Source organism: Ranitomeya imitator, chromosome 4, assembly GCF_032444005.1.
Source record: "Ranitomeya imitator isolate aRanImi1 chromosome 4, aRanImi1.pri, whole genome shotgun sequence".
Lineage (NCBI taxonomy): Eukaryota > Metazoa > Chordata > Amphibia > Anura > Dendrobatidae > Ranitomeya > Ranitomeya imitator.
In genome coordinates this window covers 175040229-175059482 of record NC_091285.1, presented here as the reverse complement: position 1 = coordinate 175059482, position 19254 = coordinate 175040229, and the positions used below count along the sequence as shown (strand labels likewise).

Sequence of the window (19254 nt, the reverse complement as noted above, 5' to 3'; positions counted from 1 at the left end):
TACATACTGAAGGAATTCCCTTCTTGTAGGCGGCTCATCCTTAATCCAATTTTGCGCTATTACCTTTCGAGCCATATACAGTAATCTGGCAATGGCTGTCTTCAGATTGTTATCCGCTCCAATCTCATCCACGCATCCCAACAAGCACACTATCGGGTCTCTTGGCACCATACATTTCTACGCACCTTCCACTTGACTCAAAACCACCAGCCAAAAAGCAGCCAGTCTCGGACATGTCCACATCATATGAAATATGTCAGCATCTGCAGACCTACACCTCGGGCATTCAGAGTCATCACGCAAACCTGCCTTGAACAATACTTCCGGAGGTTTATAGACTCTGTGTATCACATAGAGTTGTGAAAGCCTATATGGTTCACTCAGTGACAGCCTTGGTACCCATTCCAGCACCGATTCCCAAGTTTCAGTCTCCATTGGGCCCACATCTCTCACACCTAGCTAACCCAATAGTACTTTATTATCCAAAATGAATAGATCTGTTTGAAGGCCACAAAGATACCATAATGTGGAAACGTTGTAGGTAGATGTACAAAAAAATGCTGTAACGAAAAAATGAAATTTAAATCAAACAAATCGTGAACCTTTGTCAAACAGCATAAATTCTTCTAGGAATACTTGCACACAGATTTTGATGAAACATGGCGGGGATGTTCCAAACATTTTGGAGAAATAACCACAGATATTATGTGGGCAATGGCTTAGGCAAATTCTTCTCTCTTCATGCAATCCCACACCGACTCGATGACATTGAGATCAGTGGTCTGCGGGGCCTAGCATCACTTCCAGGACTCTGTGTTATGCGGAGCATAGCTTTTAACCCCTTAGTGACCTCCGGTTCATATTAAAACGGCGGCCGCCAAGGGGCTTTATTCACTCATCACCGTTTTGATCGTAAATAAGTGTATAGTGCCCCACAGAGTTGGAAAACCTCTGGCGTTTGGTCTTTTCCAGGGTCTCGGCTACCCCTGATGGCTATTGGGGCTGGTTTTTCCAGTCCCCAATCACGTGATCGTTATTCAAAGAATAATAGCAATCACCTAAAAAAAAATAAAGAACTAAAGTGTGATCCAATTTTAAAAATACTGTCTCCTCAGACATAATATAACATGTCAGAGGAGAGCGAAATGATGTCCCCAGGACCCCACAGTATCTTAGTACCAGATCTGTGGTCCCCTGGCCCCCTCCTCCAAAATGGCGGGTGCATGCGCAGTGCGCCTGCCGAGATCTCTCTGTGATCGGCCCTATCACAATCACAATGATCAAAAGCCCAATAATTGGTAATTAGGACAGCACTTGGGCTGAGCCTCGCTTTGCAATTCAAATATTACTCCTTCTTTTGTCCAAAGACAATTTTTTGACTACATGTGAGGTATTGCTGCTCTCATAAGTGGTAACAAACTGTGGGGTCCACTTTTTGGTGTTGCCTCTTTCAAAAGTGAAAAAATTTAGAGCTAAAGCAACATTTTAGAGGTCAAATTTAAATTTATTATTTTTTCATTCCACTTTGCATTCATTCCTGTGTAGGACCTGAAGGGTTTACAAATTTCCTGATAACAGTTTTGAGGGGTGCGGTTTTTAAAATGGTATCGCTTTTGGGGAGTTTCCAATATATGGGCCTCTCAAAGTCCTTTGAAATAATCTGAATAGATACCTAATGTAACATGTTTGTTTAAATTTCTGAAAAAGAGAAATTGCTGCTAAACTTTTTTTTAACCCCTCTAACATTCTAAAAAAAAAAAAAAGTTTGAAAAATGTAGACATATGATAAATTTTATTTATTTTCTACAGCATGACTAAGGATGTAAAGATTGAAAGTGTGAAAATTTTGACTTTTTTCCACCAAATTGAGATACTTTCACAAATAAAAATAAATGCATGTCCTGTCGAACAAATTTTACCACTATCATAAAGTACAATATGTCACGAAAAATCATTCTCAGAATCACTGGGATAAGTTTACACGTTCCATAGTTATTACCACAAAGTGGCACTGGTCAGATTTCTAAAATTTGGCCTGGTCATTAAGGTCAAAATTAGCTCGTTCATAGAATCATAGAATGTTAGAGTTGGAAGGGACCTCCAGCATCATCATGTCCAACCCCTGCTCAATGTAGGATTCACTAAACCATCTCAGACAGATGTCTATCCAGCTTCTGTTTGAAGACTTCCATTGAAGGAGAACTCGCCACCTCGCGGCTGCCGGTCCCACTCATTGATCACCCTAACTGTCAAAAAGTTTTTCTCCAATATCTAATCTGTATCTTCTCCCTTTAAGTTTCATTCCATTGCTTCTTGTGTTTCCATGTGCAAATGAGTACAATGATGATCTTTCTACACTGTGACATCCTTTCAGATATTTGTAGACCACTATTACGTCTCCTCTTGGCCTTCTTTTTTTGCAAGCTAAACATTCCCAGATCCTTTAACCATTCGTCGTAGGACATACTATGCAGTCTGCTCACCATCCTAGTAGCTTAGTAGCTCATCTCTGAACTTGCACCAGATTTTCAGTATCTTTTTTTAAAATGTAGTGGCCAGAACTAGACACCGTATTCTTCTCTTAATACATCCCAGAACTGTTGGCCTTTTTTTTTTTTGCCTTCCTCATCACTCTGTTGACTCATGTGTAGTCTGTGATCGATTAGTATACGGTCTTTTTCACACATGCTGTTGCTTAATTTGATTCCTCCCATTCTGTAGATATCAGTTTTGTTTTTCTTGCCCAGATATAGAATCTTGCATTTTTCCTCCTTGTTAAATACCATTCTTAGTCACTGCCCATTGTTCAAGCTCATCTAGATCCATCTGAATCCTTTCTCTGTCTTCTCTAATGTTTGCTATTCCTCCTAGCTTTGCATCATCTGCAAATTTGATTAGTTTACCTTCAGTTCCGTTATCTAGACGATTTATAAAAATGCTGAACAACACTAAGGCCAAAGCAGAGCCTTTTGGTCTCCTCCCTTGAAACACTCTTTCAATTGTGTGTGCAACCATTTACCTCTCTTTGAGTACGATCACTAAGCCAATAATGAATCCACCTAACCATAGCCTTGTCAATCCCATACTTGGTTATTTTTTTCAATAAGGATAGTATCCGATACTTTATGAAATGCCTTGCTGAAGTCAAGAGAAACTATATCGACTGCATTTCCCCGATCCACCCAGTCAGTGATTACATCATAGAAGGAAATCCTAGGAGTCTGTCATGACTTTTTTTTCTACAAACCCATGCTGGCTCTGGTGAAATATTGTATTCTTATCCAGTAGTGGCTAGTGGTTCTGCAATTTCCTCTTTCTTTCAGTACCCTAGGATGTAATTCATCTGGACCAGGAGATTTACATTAATTTAAATTAGCTTTAAGTGTTCCCTCACCGTCTTTCTGTTTATAGATAGTATGGATTGTTTTATTCCTTCAGTAGCACAGTGAAGATCAGTTGATGTTCCATTTGCTTTCTTAGAGAACACGGATTCAAAATAGGAATTTAAAAATGTGGCCTTCTCAACGTAATTTTTTAGCACTTCACCCTTTTCATCCTGTAAAAATTCTATATAGTCTTTGACTTTTGTTTTGATTTTGACATACTCCCAAAATCATTCTTTATTGCTTTTGGTCTCCCTTGCAAGCCTCTCTTCATTACTGGCTTTAGCTCTTGTAACCCTTGACCTGTATTCAGTGCAGGCAGCATTATATTCTTCTTTAAATATGCCCCCATCTTTCCTTTTGATATACATTTCTTTTTTGCATTTTAGCAAGAATTTAAGTTCTGTGTTCATCCATCCTGGTCTCGTTAAAGGTTTCCAATTCTGCCTTCTTTTCAGGTTTGTTACTGATTGTGCAGTGAGAATTTCATTTAGCAAAATCTCCCATCATTCTTGGACATTTCTGTCCTTTAGAACATCCAGCAATTGGACATTTCCTACCCTCTTTCTGAGTTTGTTAAAATCTGCCTGTCTGAAGTCCAACCCTAAAGTCTGAGTCCTCGCAGGTCTTCCTCTTCAAAATTTGAGGATCGCATGATAACTGCCTCTTAAATTCCCAGCCATCTTTACTTCCTCAACCATTTCCTCCCTCTTGGTAAAAATTAGGTTCAAGATGACAGATACGTTTGTTTTATATTCTACCTTTTGAAAGAGAAAGTTGCCAGCGAGAGAAGAGAAGAATTTTTTGGACCCATTACGTTTGACTTGAGAGAGATTCCGAACAAATACCATATATACTCGTGTATAAGCCAATCCGCGTATAAGCCGAGGCACTTAATTTTGCCATGAAAAACTGGGAAAACTTATTGACTCGAGTATAAGCTAGGTATGCATTGTTCCCCTCATCCCTATCCTGGTATGCACGGCCCCCTCATCCCTATCCTTGTATGCATTATTCCTCATCCCCATCCTTGTATGCATGGCCTCCTCATCCCCATCCTCGTATGCATGGCCCCTCATCCTATCCTAGTATGCATGGTTCCTTATCCCTATCCTTTTATGCATGGTCCCCTCATCCCCATCCTTGTATGTATGACCCCCTCATCCCCATCTTTGTATGTATGACCCCCTCATCCCCATCTTTGCATGTATGACCCCCTCATCCCCATATTTTATGGCTCCTTCATTTCCATGGCCTATCCTGGTATGCAGGGTTCCTCATCCCTATCCTGGTATGCAGGGTTCCTCATCCCTATCCTGGTATGCAGGGTTCCTCATCCCTATCCTGGTATGCAGGGTTCCTCATCCGTATCCTGGCATGCAGGGTTCCTCATCCTATCCTGGTATGCAAGGTCCCTTTCCCTATCCTTGTATGCACAGCTCTTCATCCCTATCGTGGTATGTATGGTTCCTCATCGCTATCCTGGTGTACTTGGGTCCTCATCCCTATGCTGGTATGCATGGCCCCCTCATTCCCCATCTTGATATGCATGGCCCCCATGAGAAAAACATTAAAAAAATCGTACTTGCCTTCTTTGCGCGCCCTCGCAACATCTTACTCCGGTGCCAGTGGCTGGGCAATTACATGTTCCTGCTCATTAAATGAATGAATATTCACTTCACTCCACGCCTATGGGAGTGGATAGAGGTGAATATTCATAAATTTTAAGTGGCCGGGACGTGATCGCCAGGCAGCTGCTGGAAGCCGGTGGCTGTGACTGACACTGTGGGCGTTATAAGAGAAATGAATATTCGCTGCCAGTCCAGTGAATATTCATTTCTCTTTAGCAGCAGGCACAGGACTTGGCCGCAGCCGCCGGCCTCTGCCTCCTGTCTCCCGCCGCTCCCAGTCCACCGCCGTCTTCTGGGACAATGACTTTAGTATTAGCTGAGGGGGGCATTTTCAGCACAAAAAAATGTGCTGAAAAACTTGACTTATACTCGAGTATATACGGTATCTGGGTAGTTAAAATCTCCCATGATCACTATGCCATACTTTTTTGAGAACAAAGACATCTGAAATGAAATGCAGTCCCACTCTCCAGCCCTTCTGCAAACAAACTGCTTTACGTTACAACCAGATATATAAAATGTTGACTCTTCATTCCAGATAACCAGCTACTGGTTTTTGCACCCCAGTTTCTATGATTTTGTGCATAGTTGAGTTGCCTAACCTTGTTTCCATATCAAAGATATTGGTTTTGGCTGTAATTCTTACATGAAGCCAATGTCTGTAAGCAATATTTTCAGTGTAAAGAATGAGTCCTGAAAGTGAAGATATGATCACCACAGATCAGAGATTTGAACACTGAGTCTGCCTGGGTGTACTTAAGGGACAGAAGGGTTTGCACAAGCTTACGTCAACAGAGCTGTGTTTGGTTCTCCATTCACAGCTCTGCAGCGTCTGAGACGCCTAGCTGAGAAGCTAATTTAGCAGCTGCTGAGCTGTGATTCTGTGTCTAGGGTTAAAGTGCACACCCTGAGATAATACTGCAAAGAAACGCCTGGTTGGTCTGGAAAGCAGAGATTTCACATAGTGCACGACAGAAGAAACCAATGTGATTTAGCTCTAAAATAGTGATACCACGCAAAACCTAAAGGAGTAGAAGAATCGGGGGAGGTCAGGGATTTTTACTTGGGATTTAACTATATTTTTGACCAAGTGACAGATCCTTTTTAAGTTAAGGACCCAGATGGCCTATCCACGTTGGATATATGATAATTACAATACACTGGAATGCCCCTTTTTAATGATTATTATGCTTTTATAGTTAATCACTTATGATAAGGTAAATTTATATTTGTGTTGCAACAGGCTCTGGAAGATGATCTAGAACAAAAGAAGCAGGAGCAGGAAATGTTCTTCCGGATGAGTGTGGAGGCAGGAGGCCATAATGGATCAGCTCAGAAACCTGCCAAATTCTATGCATACAGTTCAGCTGAAGCGTCATAATGAGGAAGACCCAAGACTTTATCCTCCGTCACCAGAAAGATCTAGAAAAGGTTTTGTTACAATTTGCTGATGAACTGATCTGCACAGCAAGCAAAAAATATGAAGGAACAACTGCAACTTGCCAGAAAGCCGAGGGCATAGTGCTGTAGCCTGAGGTTTTTGGAACCAGGGAACATTCAAGTTCTGGATAAGCCTTATCCATAATTACAAACAAAAAACTGTCTTTACGCCATCATTCCTCGTTATAAACGTAGTGATGTCGTTTATATGCCAAATAATACATTAGCTTCCATATTTTACATCTACATTGGAGGAGCCGAGAGGATTTTGTGCCAATAATTTTCTTCTTATGTATGGGACGTTAATATAGAGCTGCCATTCCCTTTAAGTGGGCATATAGTTATGTTTAGAATTTTCTTTTTCGCTCTGTCACCATGCATAACCTTTTATGATTTCTTTTTGCCTGTCATTGTCTTCCGCCATGTTTGTATGGCTCCAGCTTAAACCTGTGGCACTTAAGTAAAATTCATTAAGCACTCCATACACTCACGTATTTGGCACATTACGGGAGATCACTGGACCGAGCCCTTCTATCCACCCATAGTGTAGCACAGAGTTTACAGATGTTGCACACTCATGGGCATTTTAAAATATACTTTGAATTAAAAAAGAAAATTGATAGCTTTCCCAAAAACACTTCAGCACATGTTTACATACTAATGAAGAAATAATGACTATAGCACCGTGGCGTTCCATGTGATGAACGGGGAAAACGTATCAAAAGCCATGCAAGTAAAGTGGAGCGCTAATCCGTTACAACTTGTCTGACTTTGTCAGATGTCTTTAGGAAAATGGAGGCAACAGCCAGATCCCTTATTACAGACACTGCTCCACGTTAGGCCACTTTCAGATGGCAGCGCTTTGGTCAGTGTTCGTGAGCCCAAACAGCGCTAATATTTGTAAGAAATGCAATTTTTTTCTTTGTAGGTTGCGTTCCTTGTCTGGACTTACGAATATTCCCGCTGAATACTGCTGTGTAAAAGTGGTCTTTCTCGTGCACGAATATTGTAAAACAGGTTTTACATTTTTCAGGTGAAGCTTAAACAAAGGAGCTTTAAAAAGTGAGTTTGATCACTTGAAAAATATGTTTAGATATGTTCCTCATAAATCGCACTAATATATTTCTATTTCCAAAGTTGCCCTGATCTTATGATATTTACATCGGTCCAGGAATCAGACCGCTTCATTTTTTGTTTTTTGATTGACAGAGGAGAGCGGTTACTGTGTCGGTACTGAACCAATCCTGTGAAGTGGGCTGGCTGACTGTCTCATTTGAATAGCCTACCCCTGTCATGGCTGATCCATAAACAGTGAAGAGGCTGGCTTGGCTATCGAACGGAGTCAGTCAGCCAGACCCCTTCAAAGGACTGGCTCTGTGCTGAGACAGGTAGTTACCGGTCAGCAATCTGTCGGCAAGTTTTTGCTTCCTCATCTGAGAGCAGCCTGATGTAGGCAAAGAGAAGCTGAATCCATCAATGGATCACTTAGTTTCCTGGGTGCAGTGGTTCTAACAATTGAAATTCTTAGATTTATCAATACAGCAGAGCTGAGAAAGCTTTCCCCCTGCCCACAGCAAGCTTTCTATGTACATTGTCTATAGACAGTGAGCTGCTTATCACAGGAGGGGGCGGAGTCTGACTAGTATGCAGGAACTGCTGTAGTCCCCGCAATGATAATCACCAGGAGTGCTAAAACCTTCAGTGTAGGTAAACAGCAGCACACAGCCTGACATGTGACACATCGTTGAAATCTGTGTTTTAACCCCTGCCTCATACTCTCCTCAATTATTTGGCAAAAACTTGCTGACAGATTCCTTTTAGTAACAATCCAGAAGCGGAACAGCTGGTAATATCGGAAAATTGTGACCGTATTGAAGATAAGTATATTAGGAAGTTTAATATATTTTTATGAGGAATTCCTCTAGATCTAATTTTATTTAAGTGGATAATCATGTAAGCAATGGCTATGCAACCAAGCCAAAAATAATCGAATATTGGACAGTTGAAATATACATTGACACGGTAACAATATAACGTATAGCTAGCTCCTTGTTAAGAATGTTAATGTTTTAACTATTTTGGACTTGAAGTAAATTTGGTGCACTTTTGTGTAGCAACTGGTAAGAAGTGACTGCTGGCCAGTCTTACAGTGGGCCTGATTTAACAAGCGGCACATTGAAAATATGGAAATATATAAGGTATTCTACCATTTTCAAATGGCCAATCACTGCGCTACCTGGTTAAGTGTCCTGCATACTAATTTTGTTTTCTGTCTGTACATTTTACATTTGCTGTTAAGAATTGTGTTTGGCAGAGAAACATTTGCATAGAAACAAAAATTAATCATCTTTTGGTAAATTGAGAACACACTTTCTGATACTTGAAAGCTGTGTATCTTATTCTCCTAGTCGCTGCCAACTTGTGCATATATTAATAAGTAACATATTTCTTCGTTAAAATGGTATTCCCAACCACAAGATCCTATCCCAATAAGTAGCAGGTGTAATAATATTCGCAAATAGCTCTAATTAAAACTGTAGTATAGTTCTCCTGATTGGCTAAGTCTTTCCTCATGTTCAGGCATTGCAGGAACTTGGGTATCCATGGTTACAACCTCTAGCAACTAGCCGTCACTATATCAGTGGTCGTAACCATGGATACTTAAGGTTGTGCAAGGCCTGCACTCAGGATAGAGACCTAGCGAATCAGAAAAACTATACTACATTTCTAATTGGCGGTATTTGCTAATATTATTATTATTACACCTACTCCTTATTGGGATAGGAGCTTGGATATGGGAATACCCCTTCTAATACAAGCTTATTTTCATAGACAATGTTCGATATTAGATGAATGCAAATTTGTATTTTCATAAGGGCTTTCTGCTGGGATGAAACACTGTAAAATGTAAATAAGATTCTAATATAGTAATGAGAATAAATAGTAACTAAAAAATTGAAAAAAGTGTAATTTTCTGTAATTTGTTTGGTAAATTAACCAACAGTTAACTATTCATTGGCTAACGTATTTACCATACAAACAGCCTGCTGAAAAGGTGAAGACAGAAGGAACCTTGCCCCCTGATGCATTTCTCTTTGGAAGGAATCCGACTGTAAAACACAAGTATCATACTTTTTTACTTTTTTTTTTTTTTAATCTGTTTATATAATATTGGTACTGGAAACCATTTCTCCAAAAAGTGAACATTTCAAGTATCAATAGTATTCCTAACCACTTGGGGGCGAAAGAGTCAGGTGAAAAGCAGTGAAAAGACAAAAAGGCGATTCTTCCTCCTGAAACCCACCCTTATTATGACGCTACAGCAGGAGAATAATGTGCAAGGCGCTTGGAATGTGCATCTTTTGTGAACTGGGTGTGTTAATATTGGGGGTCATAGCATTTCATAGGGCTGAAACCTCATTACATGGTAAAATATGTTCTTCTAACCTTAAGTCTCGCTCTCGAGTGCCTAATTAACTCACATAAGAACACTTAATCTTTTGTATTCAATCCCTGTGGTCTCAACACAAATCAAAATGACTTCTCTGTTGGTTCTCCAACATAGTCGTATTGCAAGACAAAACCTCTAGTGTTGTGCGAGGGATTTTTAGGTAGAACAGCGTTTCATTAATAATTAGCAGTAAAAGCTCCTTTAACCATTAACTTTGTTATTTAAGAAGTCCTCATAAACATGAAAATGTAATTTAATGTTGTAAGAAATGGACATTTTCTTATTCAGTAAAAGGAATAAAGGGAATTGTCTTACTCAAGTTAAAGGACTGTCACCAGGTCAAAAGTGGGCACTTTTTCCGCTTCTTTTATTACTACTCTCCTGAGTAATTTTAATCAGGACTGTGGAGTCGGTAAGCCAAACCTCCGACTCCTCAATTTCCGTGGGTACTGTAGTACCCATCATACAGTGTGGGTGTCTGTATAAAGTGTAGGAGCCTTTCTACAGTGTGGGAGAAACTGTGAGGGCACAAAGGAGTCATTACTATGTAAGGGGCACAGTGTTGGCATTACTATGGGCAGTAAGAGGAGCATTGTACAGGGTGGAGCGCGGTAATTTGCTGATTTGGGAATGAAATAAAAAAATTATGATCATTAGAAAAAATTTTTATATTTTAATTATACTGAACAGTAATGGAATTTTTAAATTACATGGTTTTAAATAGTGTATCTGGCAAATGTCGACCTTCGCTATCCACACACTGCTGCATACGTTTTCTGAAGTTTTCATGAACTCTAACAAGCATGTCCACTGGTATTCTGCCAATTTCAGCTTCAATATTGTTCCTTAGGTCTTCCAAGGTGTTGGGACGGTTGATATACACCTTAGACTTCAGGTAACCCCAAAGGAAAAAATCGCATGGGGCTAAATCTGGTGAGCGTGCTGGCCAGTTCACATCTCCCCTCAAAGAGATAAGCCGTCCAGGAAACATTTGCCTCAAACAATTCATGGTAACCCTCGCTGTGTGTGCAGTGGCACCATCCTGTTGGAACCATGTATCCTCTAGTTCCATTGCCTCAAGAGCCGGCTGAAAATAATCCTGTATCATAGACAAGTACCGTTCGGAGTTCAGTTATTCAGTTCATCATGAAGAATCCGGTGGAGAGAACGTCTTGAAATGCCAAGAGCAAATGATTGCTTCCGAGCAGAGCGTTTCGGAGATTGCAGTACTGCTGCTCTAACTCTCTCGATGTTTTGTGGTGTTGTAATCCTTCTCTCAGGTCCCCTTCGTACACATGACACATTCCCTGCTGTTCTGAATGCATTCACCCAATTTACAATTGATTGCCGTCCAGGAACACGTCCGCGTGGAGGAACAGCGAATTGTAAACGAAAAGCACGCTGCACTGCAATGATCGAGTGGGCATTTGAAAAATACGCTTCAACACAAAATGACCTCTCCTCACGTGTCCACTGCATGATGGCAACTGAAAGGCAGAGGAATACAAATCTCCCATCAGCCACTGTAAGCCACACCCACTCTCCCCTCTCTTCGACCGACAGTGCCGCCACAGCATGCAGTGCAAAAAAGCAAATTACCGCGCTCCACCCTGTATTTATTAAAGTTCCTGATGTGTTTTAGGCTATGTGCGCATTTTGCGTATTTGCTTGGGGAAATTTCTGTGCGGTTTCTGCATCTCTTGGCAGAAAACACAGTGGAAATTCCACGCGGATTACATGCGGTTTTGATGCAGTTTTCTAAATCCATAGAGCTAAATAAAGAAATATTATTAAAAATTGTGATGTAATTTCCTTGTTCAACCTCTTCAGCCAGATACCCTCATTAATATAAAATAGACACATACACACCAACCTACTGTATGTAGAAGAATTAACATAATTAACCTACATATGCTGTAACAAAAAAAGCAACTGTAAGAAATCTGAATTAAATGCAATATGTTTATTTTTCAAAAAATATGAAAAAAATTGCGTTGGCTCCCGCATAATTTTCATAACCAGCAGAGGGAAAGCCGACGTCTAAGTGCTGATGTTAATATTCTGGGAAGGAGCCAATAGCCATAAAGATTCCCAGGCTATTAATATAAGCTCACAGCTGTTTGTTTAGCCTTTACTGGCTAGTTTACAGGGGAACCCCAGAAAAAAAATTGACATGCGGTCCCCCCATAAAATCAAACCAGCAAAGGCTAGGCAGACAGCTGCGGCCTGATATTAATAGCATGGCAATGGGCCATGGATATTGGCACCCCCCAGGCTAAAAACATCAGCTCTTATAGATGGGCCAATTCTGGCACTTAGCCTCGATCTTCCCACTTGCCCTCTAGCGGTAGCAAGTAGGGTTCATATTTGTGGGGGGTTATGTCACCTTTGTATTGTCAGGTGACATCAAGCCCAAGATTAGTAATGGAGAGACATCTATAAGACACCTATCCATTACTAACCCCATAGTTACATGGTAAATAAAGACACAGCCAGAATAAAGTCCTTTATTTGAAATAAACACAGACTTTAATTGAATCTAAATTGAATCTAAATTTTCCATACCTACTGAACGCCCGAAGCCCTAGTCTCCTGCAACAAAAATAAAATAATAAACCAACATATAACACTATCCTGTCCAACGTAGTCCATTTTATACCAAGTGTCCCACGGCGATCTCGTGCGTAGAACAGTCACATCTGTAGATGTGACCGCTCTACCCAGCCTCTGGTGATACACTGACAGGAGATAATAGCTCCCGCAGTGTATCACTGCACTGTCGTGAGAGTTCACAGTGTGACTGTTCTACCCATGAGACCGTCATGGGACACTGTCTTAAATGGAGCACTACGGTGGACAGGGAGTTTATGTTGGTTTGTTATTTTTAATTGCTTGCAGGAGACGCGGCCTTTGGGGATTTGGTGTTTGAGTGTGTATTTTGTATAAATATGTATGTAATTATGTAAATGTATTAATTTTTTTTTTTTTTTTTTAAACAATTGAACACAGGCGATGGATGATGGAACTACTCTCCCATCATCAGCTCATGCGGTCTTTGTTATATGTGACAGCAGACACAGCCAGATGGGAGTAGTAGTCCCATCAGATGACTCCTAAGTATGTCATGGGACTATGGGCTGTTCATCGCATGGGTACACACATAGACACACGCATATATTCTCCGCTCACACACCTATTCTGCGCCAACACACTCTTCCTCCTTCTGACATCATTTCCTTTCTGCAATGTTTTTGGAAGCAACTCCGCAGACCTTTTTACACCTGCGGTTTTGTTGCGGATTTGAGTGACTCAATGTAAGTCAATGGGTGCAGAAACGCAGATCCGCAAAAAGAATTGACATGCTGCGGAAAATAAAACGCTGCGATTCAGGACAGAAATTTCCGAATCATATGCACAACACTTCAGAAATGTCATTGATTAACATTGCTTCAGTAATAACTTGCGTTTTTGAAGCATTTCTGCGAGGAAAAAAATGCTGTGAAAACGCAACAAATCCACATTGAGTGCACATAGCCTTACAGAGATGACATCAGCGGCTCCATATTGAGGTATTGGCAGGATGAGGCGTTTGTGCAAGTTGGGAATAGATAGGGATGCAGCAGGAAATGTGAGAAGTCAAATGTCTTTGAAGTAATCTCTGCAGCCATCCTGGCTGGAAAAGTTTTCAATCGGAGCAAGATGGAAAAGTTAACAACTCCACCAGAAAGAGGATAATTTGTAAGTCACAATCTATAACTGTACTGTAATTTATATGTGCTGCAGGACTGGTATCTACCAGTATATGGTCACCATATGGCGGTAATATCAGTGTTGGCTTATGTGTAGAGATTTTGTTTTCAGTTACAATAGGGACATCTGTGGACGTTCCCCTGTACTCATGATTAGGGTGTTCCACCATAGTTGTAACCTGGGTTACCAAGTTAGGGGCCTTCTCAAAAGTTTTGCCCCTCCCCCTATTCATCCTCTGAGCTGACCCCCTATCAATGCCTCCGATGATACCATACCCCAAGGTGCTATCTATAATATAAGCCTGAAGCTTCTTCAGGCTTTATAAAAATATCTGTAAAACATATAGAATAACTATAAGGGGGGGTAGTATAGCTGTGCGTCTGGGAGATTGTGTGCAATAAATGGAAGGAGCAAGCGGAACACATACAGCGGGTGAAATAACTATAGAATACATCACTAATTTATGTAAATAAATGTGTGAATTGGATGGGTTGTTACCGACATCTGGTGAGAATTTCATGTAAACAGTACCTTTAGAAATATGTTTACTTAGAACATTGGTGACTTGATCAATACTTATTTCACCCCCTCAGATTAGCTCAGATTACACAACTTTTGTAGGAAGAGCTCATCCATTTAGCAAGCATGGAGAGAATGTGTAGAGGGAGGAGCAAAGCCCAGCCATACATGGGTTAGAAGTACAGCTTAAACAGCAATGGTGGTGAAGAGGTTACAGAGGCGGTCATAGCAGTATGGGGATCCAGGTGGCTCTATAATGTGGCAACTCACTGCATGGGCTGATGCCCTCAGATCCGCTGCAAAACGGACAAGGGAACCCCTGAGCATGGCGAGTCTGAACAGAGAGGACACTGCGTTACCGCAAGAGACGGTAGGACCCGGGCACGTACTGAGGACCGTAGGAAGAGATGCAGGGAAAGTGGAGAATAAGGACTGTTTGCAACTCTATGCTGTTGTTCTATCAAATAAGGATGTGCTGCGAAGAGAAACAAGTAAAGTTTTGCATTTTCAGCTACAACTGGACTGTCTGTTTGTGCACAAACATATGGAGGAGACCTCCAGCAACCTGGAGGAAATTCTGAAGAGATGGAGAGCAGAGAGACAGGTACACTGATTAACCCCTTTCTGATTTAAGACGTGTTATCCCATGGAGGTGACCTGGGCCTATCTGACCCTCGAAGGGATAGTACGTCAAAGCGATGGGCCGCGCTCACGGGGGGAGCGCGGCCGATCGCAGTCAGGTGTCAGCTGACTATCGCAGCTGACATCCGGCACTGTGGCGGGAGCGGTCATGGACTGCCCCGGCACATTAACCCCCGACACACTGCGATCAAACATGATCGCAGTGTGCTGGCGGTATAGGGAAGCATCGCGCAGGGAGGGGGCTCCCTGTGGGCTTCCCTGAGACCCCCAAGAGCAACGCGATGTGATCGCGTTGCTGCGAGGGTCTCTTACCACCACCTCCCTGCAGCAGGCCCGGATCCAAGATGGCCGCAGCATCCGGGTCCTGCAGGGAGGTGGCTTCACTGCGCCTGCTCAGAGCAGGCACCGGGAAGCCAGGAGAAGTGCACGTCAAATGGCTGATCTGACACAGTGCACAGCAAAGTGTCAGATCAGCGATGTTGGTGTAAAAAAATTTTATTAAAAATATATATATATTCTTCCTATAAATACATTTCTTTAAATTAAAAACAAAAAACAGCAAAAGTACACATATTTGGTATCGCCGCGTGCGTAACGACCCCACTTATAAAACTGTATCACTAGTTAACCCCTTCAGTGAACACCGTAAAAAAAAAAGAGGCAAAAAATGCTTTATTCTCATACCGCCAAACAGAAGCCCTTTCTAATTAAATATGAGACCAAACGACTGACTCTCAATGCCACACTTCAAGACATCACACTATGGTTTCCTTCAGAGTCTCTCTGACATTTTTTGTCCAAACAAATTGTGGGTCTTGATCAAGATCTACTGTAATGGTAGATGCAGTCTGAACTTGCCCCTGCATTTATCATTCCCCTCCAACTCCTGACCCAGCTGTTCTATTTCTGCCCCCTTCCATAGACTACTGCAGTGACTCAAAACTTGTGCAGAGAAAATGGACTTCCTGTTTCTGCAAAGAGCTTAGAAGAATTCAGCTAGTCAGTTTTTAATCACATGATGTCATAGACCTAGTGAAAAAGAAGAATTAGCTGGATAGAAAGGCAAAATGAGCAATTATAAGTACACAGTGCTGTATAATATGCAATATATTAAGAGGATAAAAACTTTGATGGGAGGAGTGCTTCTTTAACTCCTTTGAGACCAAGCCTGTTTTCACTTTAACCCCTTCCCGACCTGTAACACCACGTAGGCGTCATGAAAGTCTGTGCCAATCCGACCTGTGACGCCTATGTGGCGTCATGGAGGGATCGCGTCCCTGCAGATCGGGTGAAAGGGTTAACTCCAATTTCACCTGATCTGCAGGAACAGGGAGAGTGGTACTTCAGCCCAGGGGGTGGCTTTGCCCCCATGTGGCTACGATCGCTCTGATTGACTGTTTCACTTTCAACAGCCAATCAGAGCAATTTGTAATATTTCACCAGTCAAACTGCAGAAATATTACAATCCAGCCATGGCCGTAATATCATCGGCCATGGCTGGAATCCGCGATCTACCCCCTTCACCGACTGACAGCGGCGATCTGCCGCCGCTATCAGTCTTTCCTCACCTCCGTTCTGTGCTCCGCTGCCTTCCGCTGCCTTCCTCTCCCCTCGGTCCTATCTGGCACCTCCTCCACTGTCCGATCCCACCACCCATACCACTGGAGTCCCGGGGACCCTCCCAGTGTCCGTCCGGCATCTAAGATGGGCGCCGCCATCTTCCAAAATGGCGGGCGCATGCGCAGTGCACCCGCCGAATCGGCCGGCAGATTCGTTACAGGTACAGTTTGATCACTGTGATATGACCTATCACAGTGATCAAAATAAAAAAAATTGTAACTAAAGCCCCCCCCTTATCACCCCCATAGATAGGGAAAATAATTAAATAAAATATATTTTTATTTTTCCACTAGGGTTAGGATTAGAACTAGGGCTAGGGTTGCAATTACGGTTAGAATTAAGCTATGCGCACACGGTGCGGATTTGACTGTGGATCCGCAGTGCATTTGTTGCTGCGGATTCGTGGCAGATCACGTTTACAGTACCATGTAAACCTATGGAAAACCAAATCCGCTGTGCCCCTGGTGCAGAAAATACTGTGTGGAAACGCTGCGTTGTATTTTCCGCAACATGTCAATTCTTTGTGCGGATTCCACAGCGTTTTACACCTGTTCCTCAATAGGAATCCGCAGGTGAAATACGCACAAAAACCACTGGAAATCTGCAGTAAATCCACAAGTAAAACGCAGTGCATTTTACCTGCGGATTTTTCAAAAACTGTGCGGAAAAATCCGCACACGAATCCGCAATGTGGGCACATAGCCTTAGGGTTAGGGCTGGAACTAGTTATGGTTGGAATTAGGCTTAGGGTTGGAATTGGGTTTAAGATTAGGGTTAGGGGTGTGTTGAGGTTAGGGTTAGGCTTATGGTTAGGGTTGGGATTAGGGTTGTGGTTAGGGTTGTGTTGGGGTTAGGGTTGTTATTACGGTTATGGTTAGAGTTGGGGTTAGGGGTGTGTTGGGGTTAATGTTGAGTTAGAATTGAGGGGTTTCCACAGTTTAGGCACATCAGGGGTCTCCAATCACGACATGGCACCACCATTGATTCCAGCCAATCTTGCATTCAAATAGTCAAATGGTGCTCCCTCCCTTCCGAGTGCTGACGTGTGCCCAAACAGTGGCTTATGTTATGAATAGGTAATTCAGAACCACAATGGACCTTGAAGTTCAGAGCACACAAAGTGACCTGACAATAAGCAAAAAACATAGGATTAGGGATTGCGGTCAGCAGAGTTCCCACGTCTCAGAGCTTGTCCTATCACACCACACTAGAGGTAGCCGTGGATTGCGCCTAACGCTCCCTATGCAACTCGGCACAGCCTGAGAAACTAGCTAGGCCTGAAGATAGAAAAATAAGCCTACCTTGCCTCAGAGAAATTCCCCAAAGGAAAAGGCAGCCCTGAAAGTACAAACACAGAGATGAAATAGATTTAGCAAAGCGAGGCCCGACTTACTGAATAGACCGAGGATAGGAAAGATAGCTTTGCGGTCAACACAAAAACCTACAAACAACCACGCAGAGGGGCAAAAAGACCCTCCACACCGACTAACGGTACGGAGGTGCTCCCTCTGCGTCTCAGAGCTTCCAGCAAGCAAGAAAAACAAATTAAAGCAAGCTGGACAGAAAATATAGCAACAAAAGTAACACAAGCAGAACTTAGCTTATGCTGAGCAGACAGGCCACAGGAACGATCCAGGAGGAAGCAAGACCAATACTAGAACATTGACTGGAGGCCAGGATCAAAGCACTAGGTGGAGTTAAATAGAGCAGCACCTAACGACTTAACCTCATCACCTGAGGAAGGAAACTCAGAAGCCGCAGTACCACTTGTGACCACAGGAGGGAGCTTGATCACAGAATTCACAACAGGTTTACCCAAACATATGGGCCATAAACGTACTCAGGAAAAATTGTACAACAATTTTGGGGGTCTAATTTCTCCTGTTACCCTTGCAAATATAAAAAAATGGGGGCTAAAAAATTATTTTTGTGGGGAAAAAAAAGATTTTCACGGCTCTGCTTTATAAAATGCTGTGAAGCACTTGGCGGTTCAAAGTGCTCACCACAAATCTAGTTCCTTGGGGGGTCTACTTTCCAAAATGGGGTCACTTGTGGGTTTCTACTGTTTAGATACATTAGGGGCTCTGCCAACGCAACGTGACGCCCGCAGACCATTCCAACAAAGTCTGCATTTCAAAATGTCACTACTTCCTTTCTGAGCCCGACGTGTGCCCAAACATTGGTTTACCCCCACATATTGGGCATCAGCGTATTGAGGACAAACTGGACTACAACTGTTGGAGTTCAGTTTCTTGTGTTACCCTTGTGAAAATAAAAAATTGCGGGCTAAAAAATCATTTTTGAGGGAAAAAAATAATTTTTTATTTTCACGGCTCTGCGTTATAAACTTTTGTGAAGCACTTGGGGGTTTAAAATGCTCATCACACATCTAGATAAGTTCCTTGAGGGGTCTAGTTTCCAAAGTGGGGTCACTTGTGGGGGGTTTCTACTGTTTAGGCACATCAGGGGCTCTGCAAACGTAACATGACATCCGCAGACCATTCCATCAAAGTCTGCATTTCACAAAGTCACTACTTCCCTTCCGAGCTCTGCCATGCGCCCAAATAGTGGTTTACCCTCACATATGGAGTATGAGCGTACTCAGGCCAAAATGGACAACAACTTTTGGGAAATAAAATAAAAAATTGTGGACTAAAAAATAATTTTTTAGGAAAGAAAAATTATTTTTTATTTTCATGGCTCTGCGTTATAAACTTCTGTGAAGCACTTGGGGGTTCAAAGTGCTCATCACACATCTAGAGTAGTTCCTTGGGGGGGTCTAGTTTCCAAAATGGTGTCACTTGTGGGGGGAGTTCAA

At 42.2% G+C, this 19254-nt stretch overlaps 1 protein-coding gene across 1 annotated transcript in view; it reads left to right on the top strand.

Annotated features, from left to right (window-relative positions):
* STK10 (serine/threonine kinase 10) overlaps positions 1-9419 on the top strand; it is a 141124-nt gene extending 131705 nt beyond the window's left edge. Inside the window, exon 19 of the mRNA XM_069764105.1 lies at positions 6258-9419. Within this exon, the coding sequence (XP_069620206.1) occupies positions 6258-6395 (138 nt within the window). The 3' untranslated portion in view covers positions 6396-9419. The remainder of the gene's footprint in view (positions 1-6257) is intronic.
* Positions 9420-19254: the final 9835 nt, after the last annotated feature.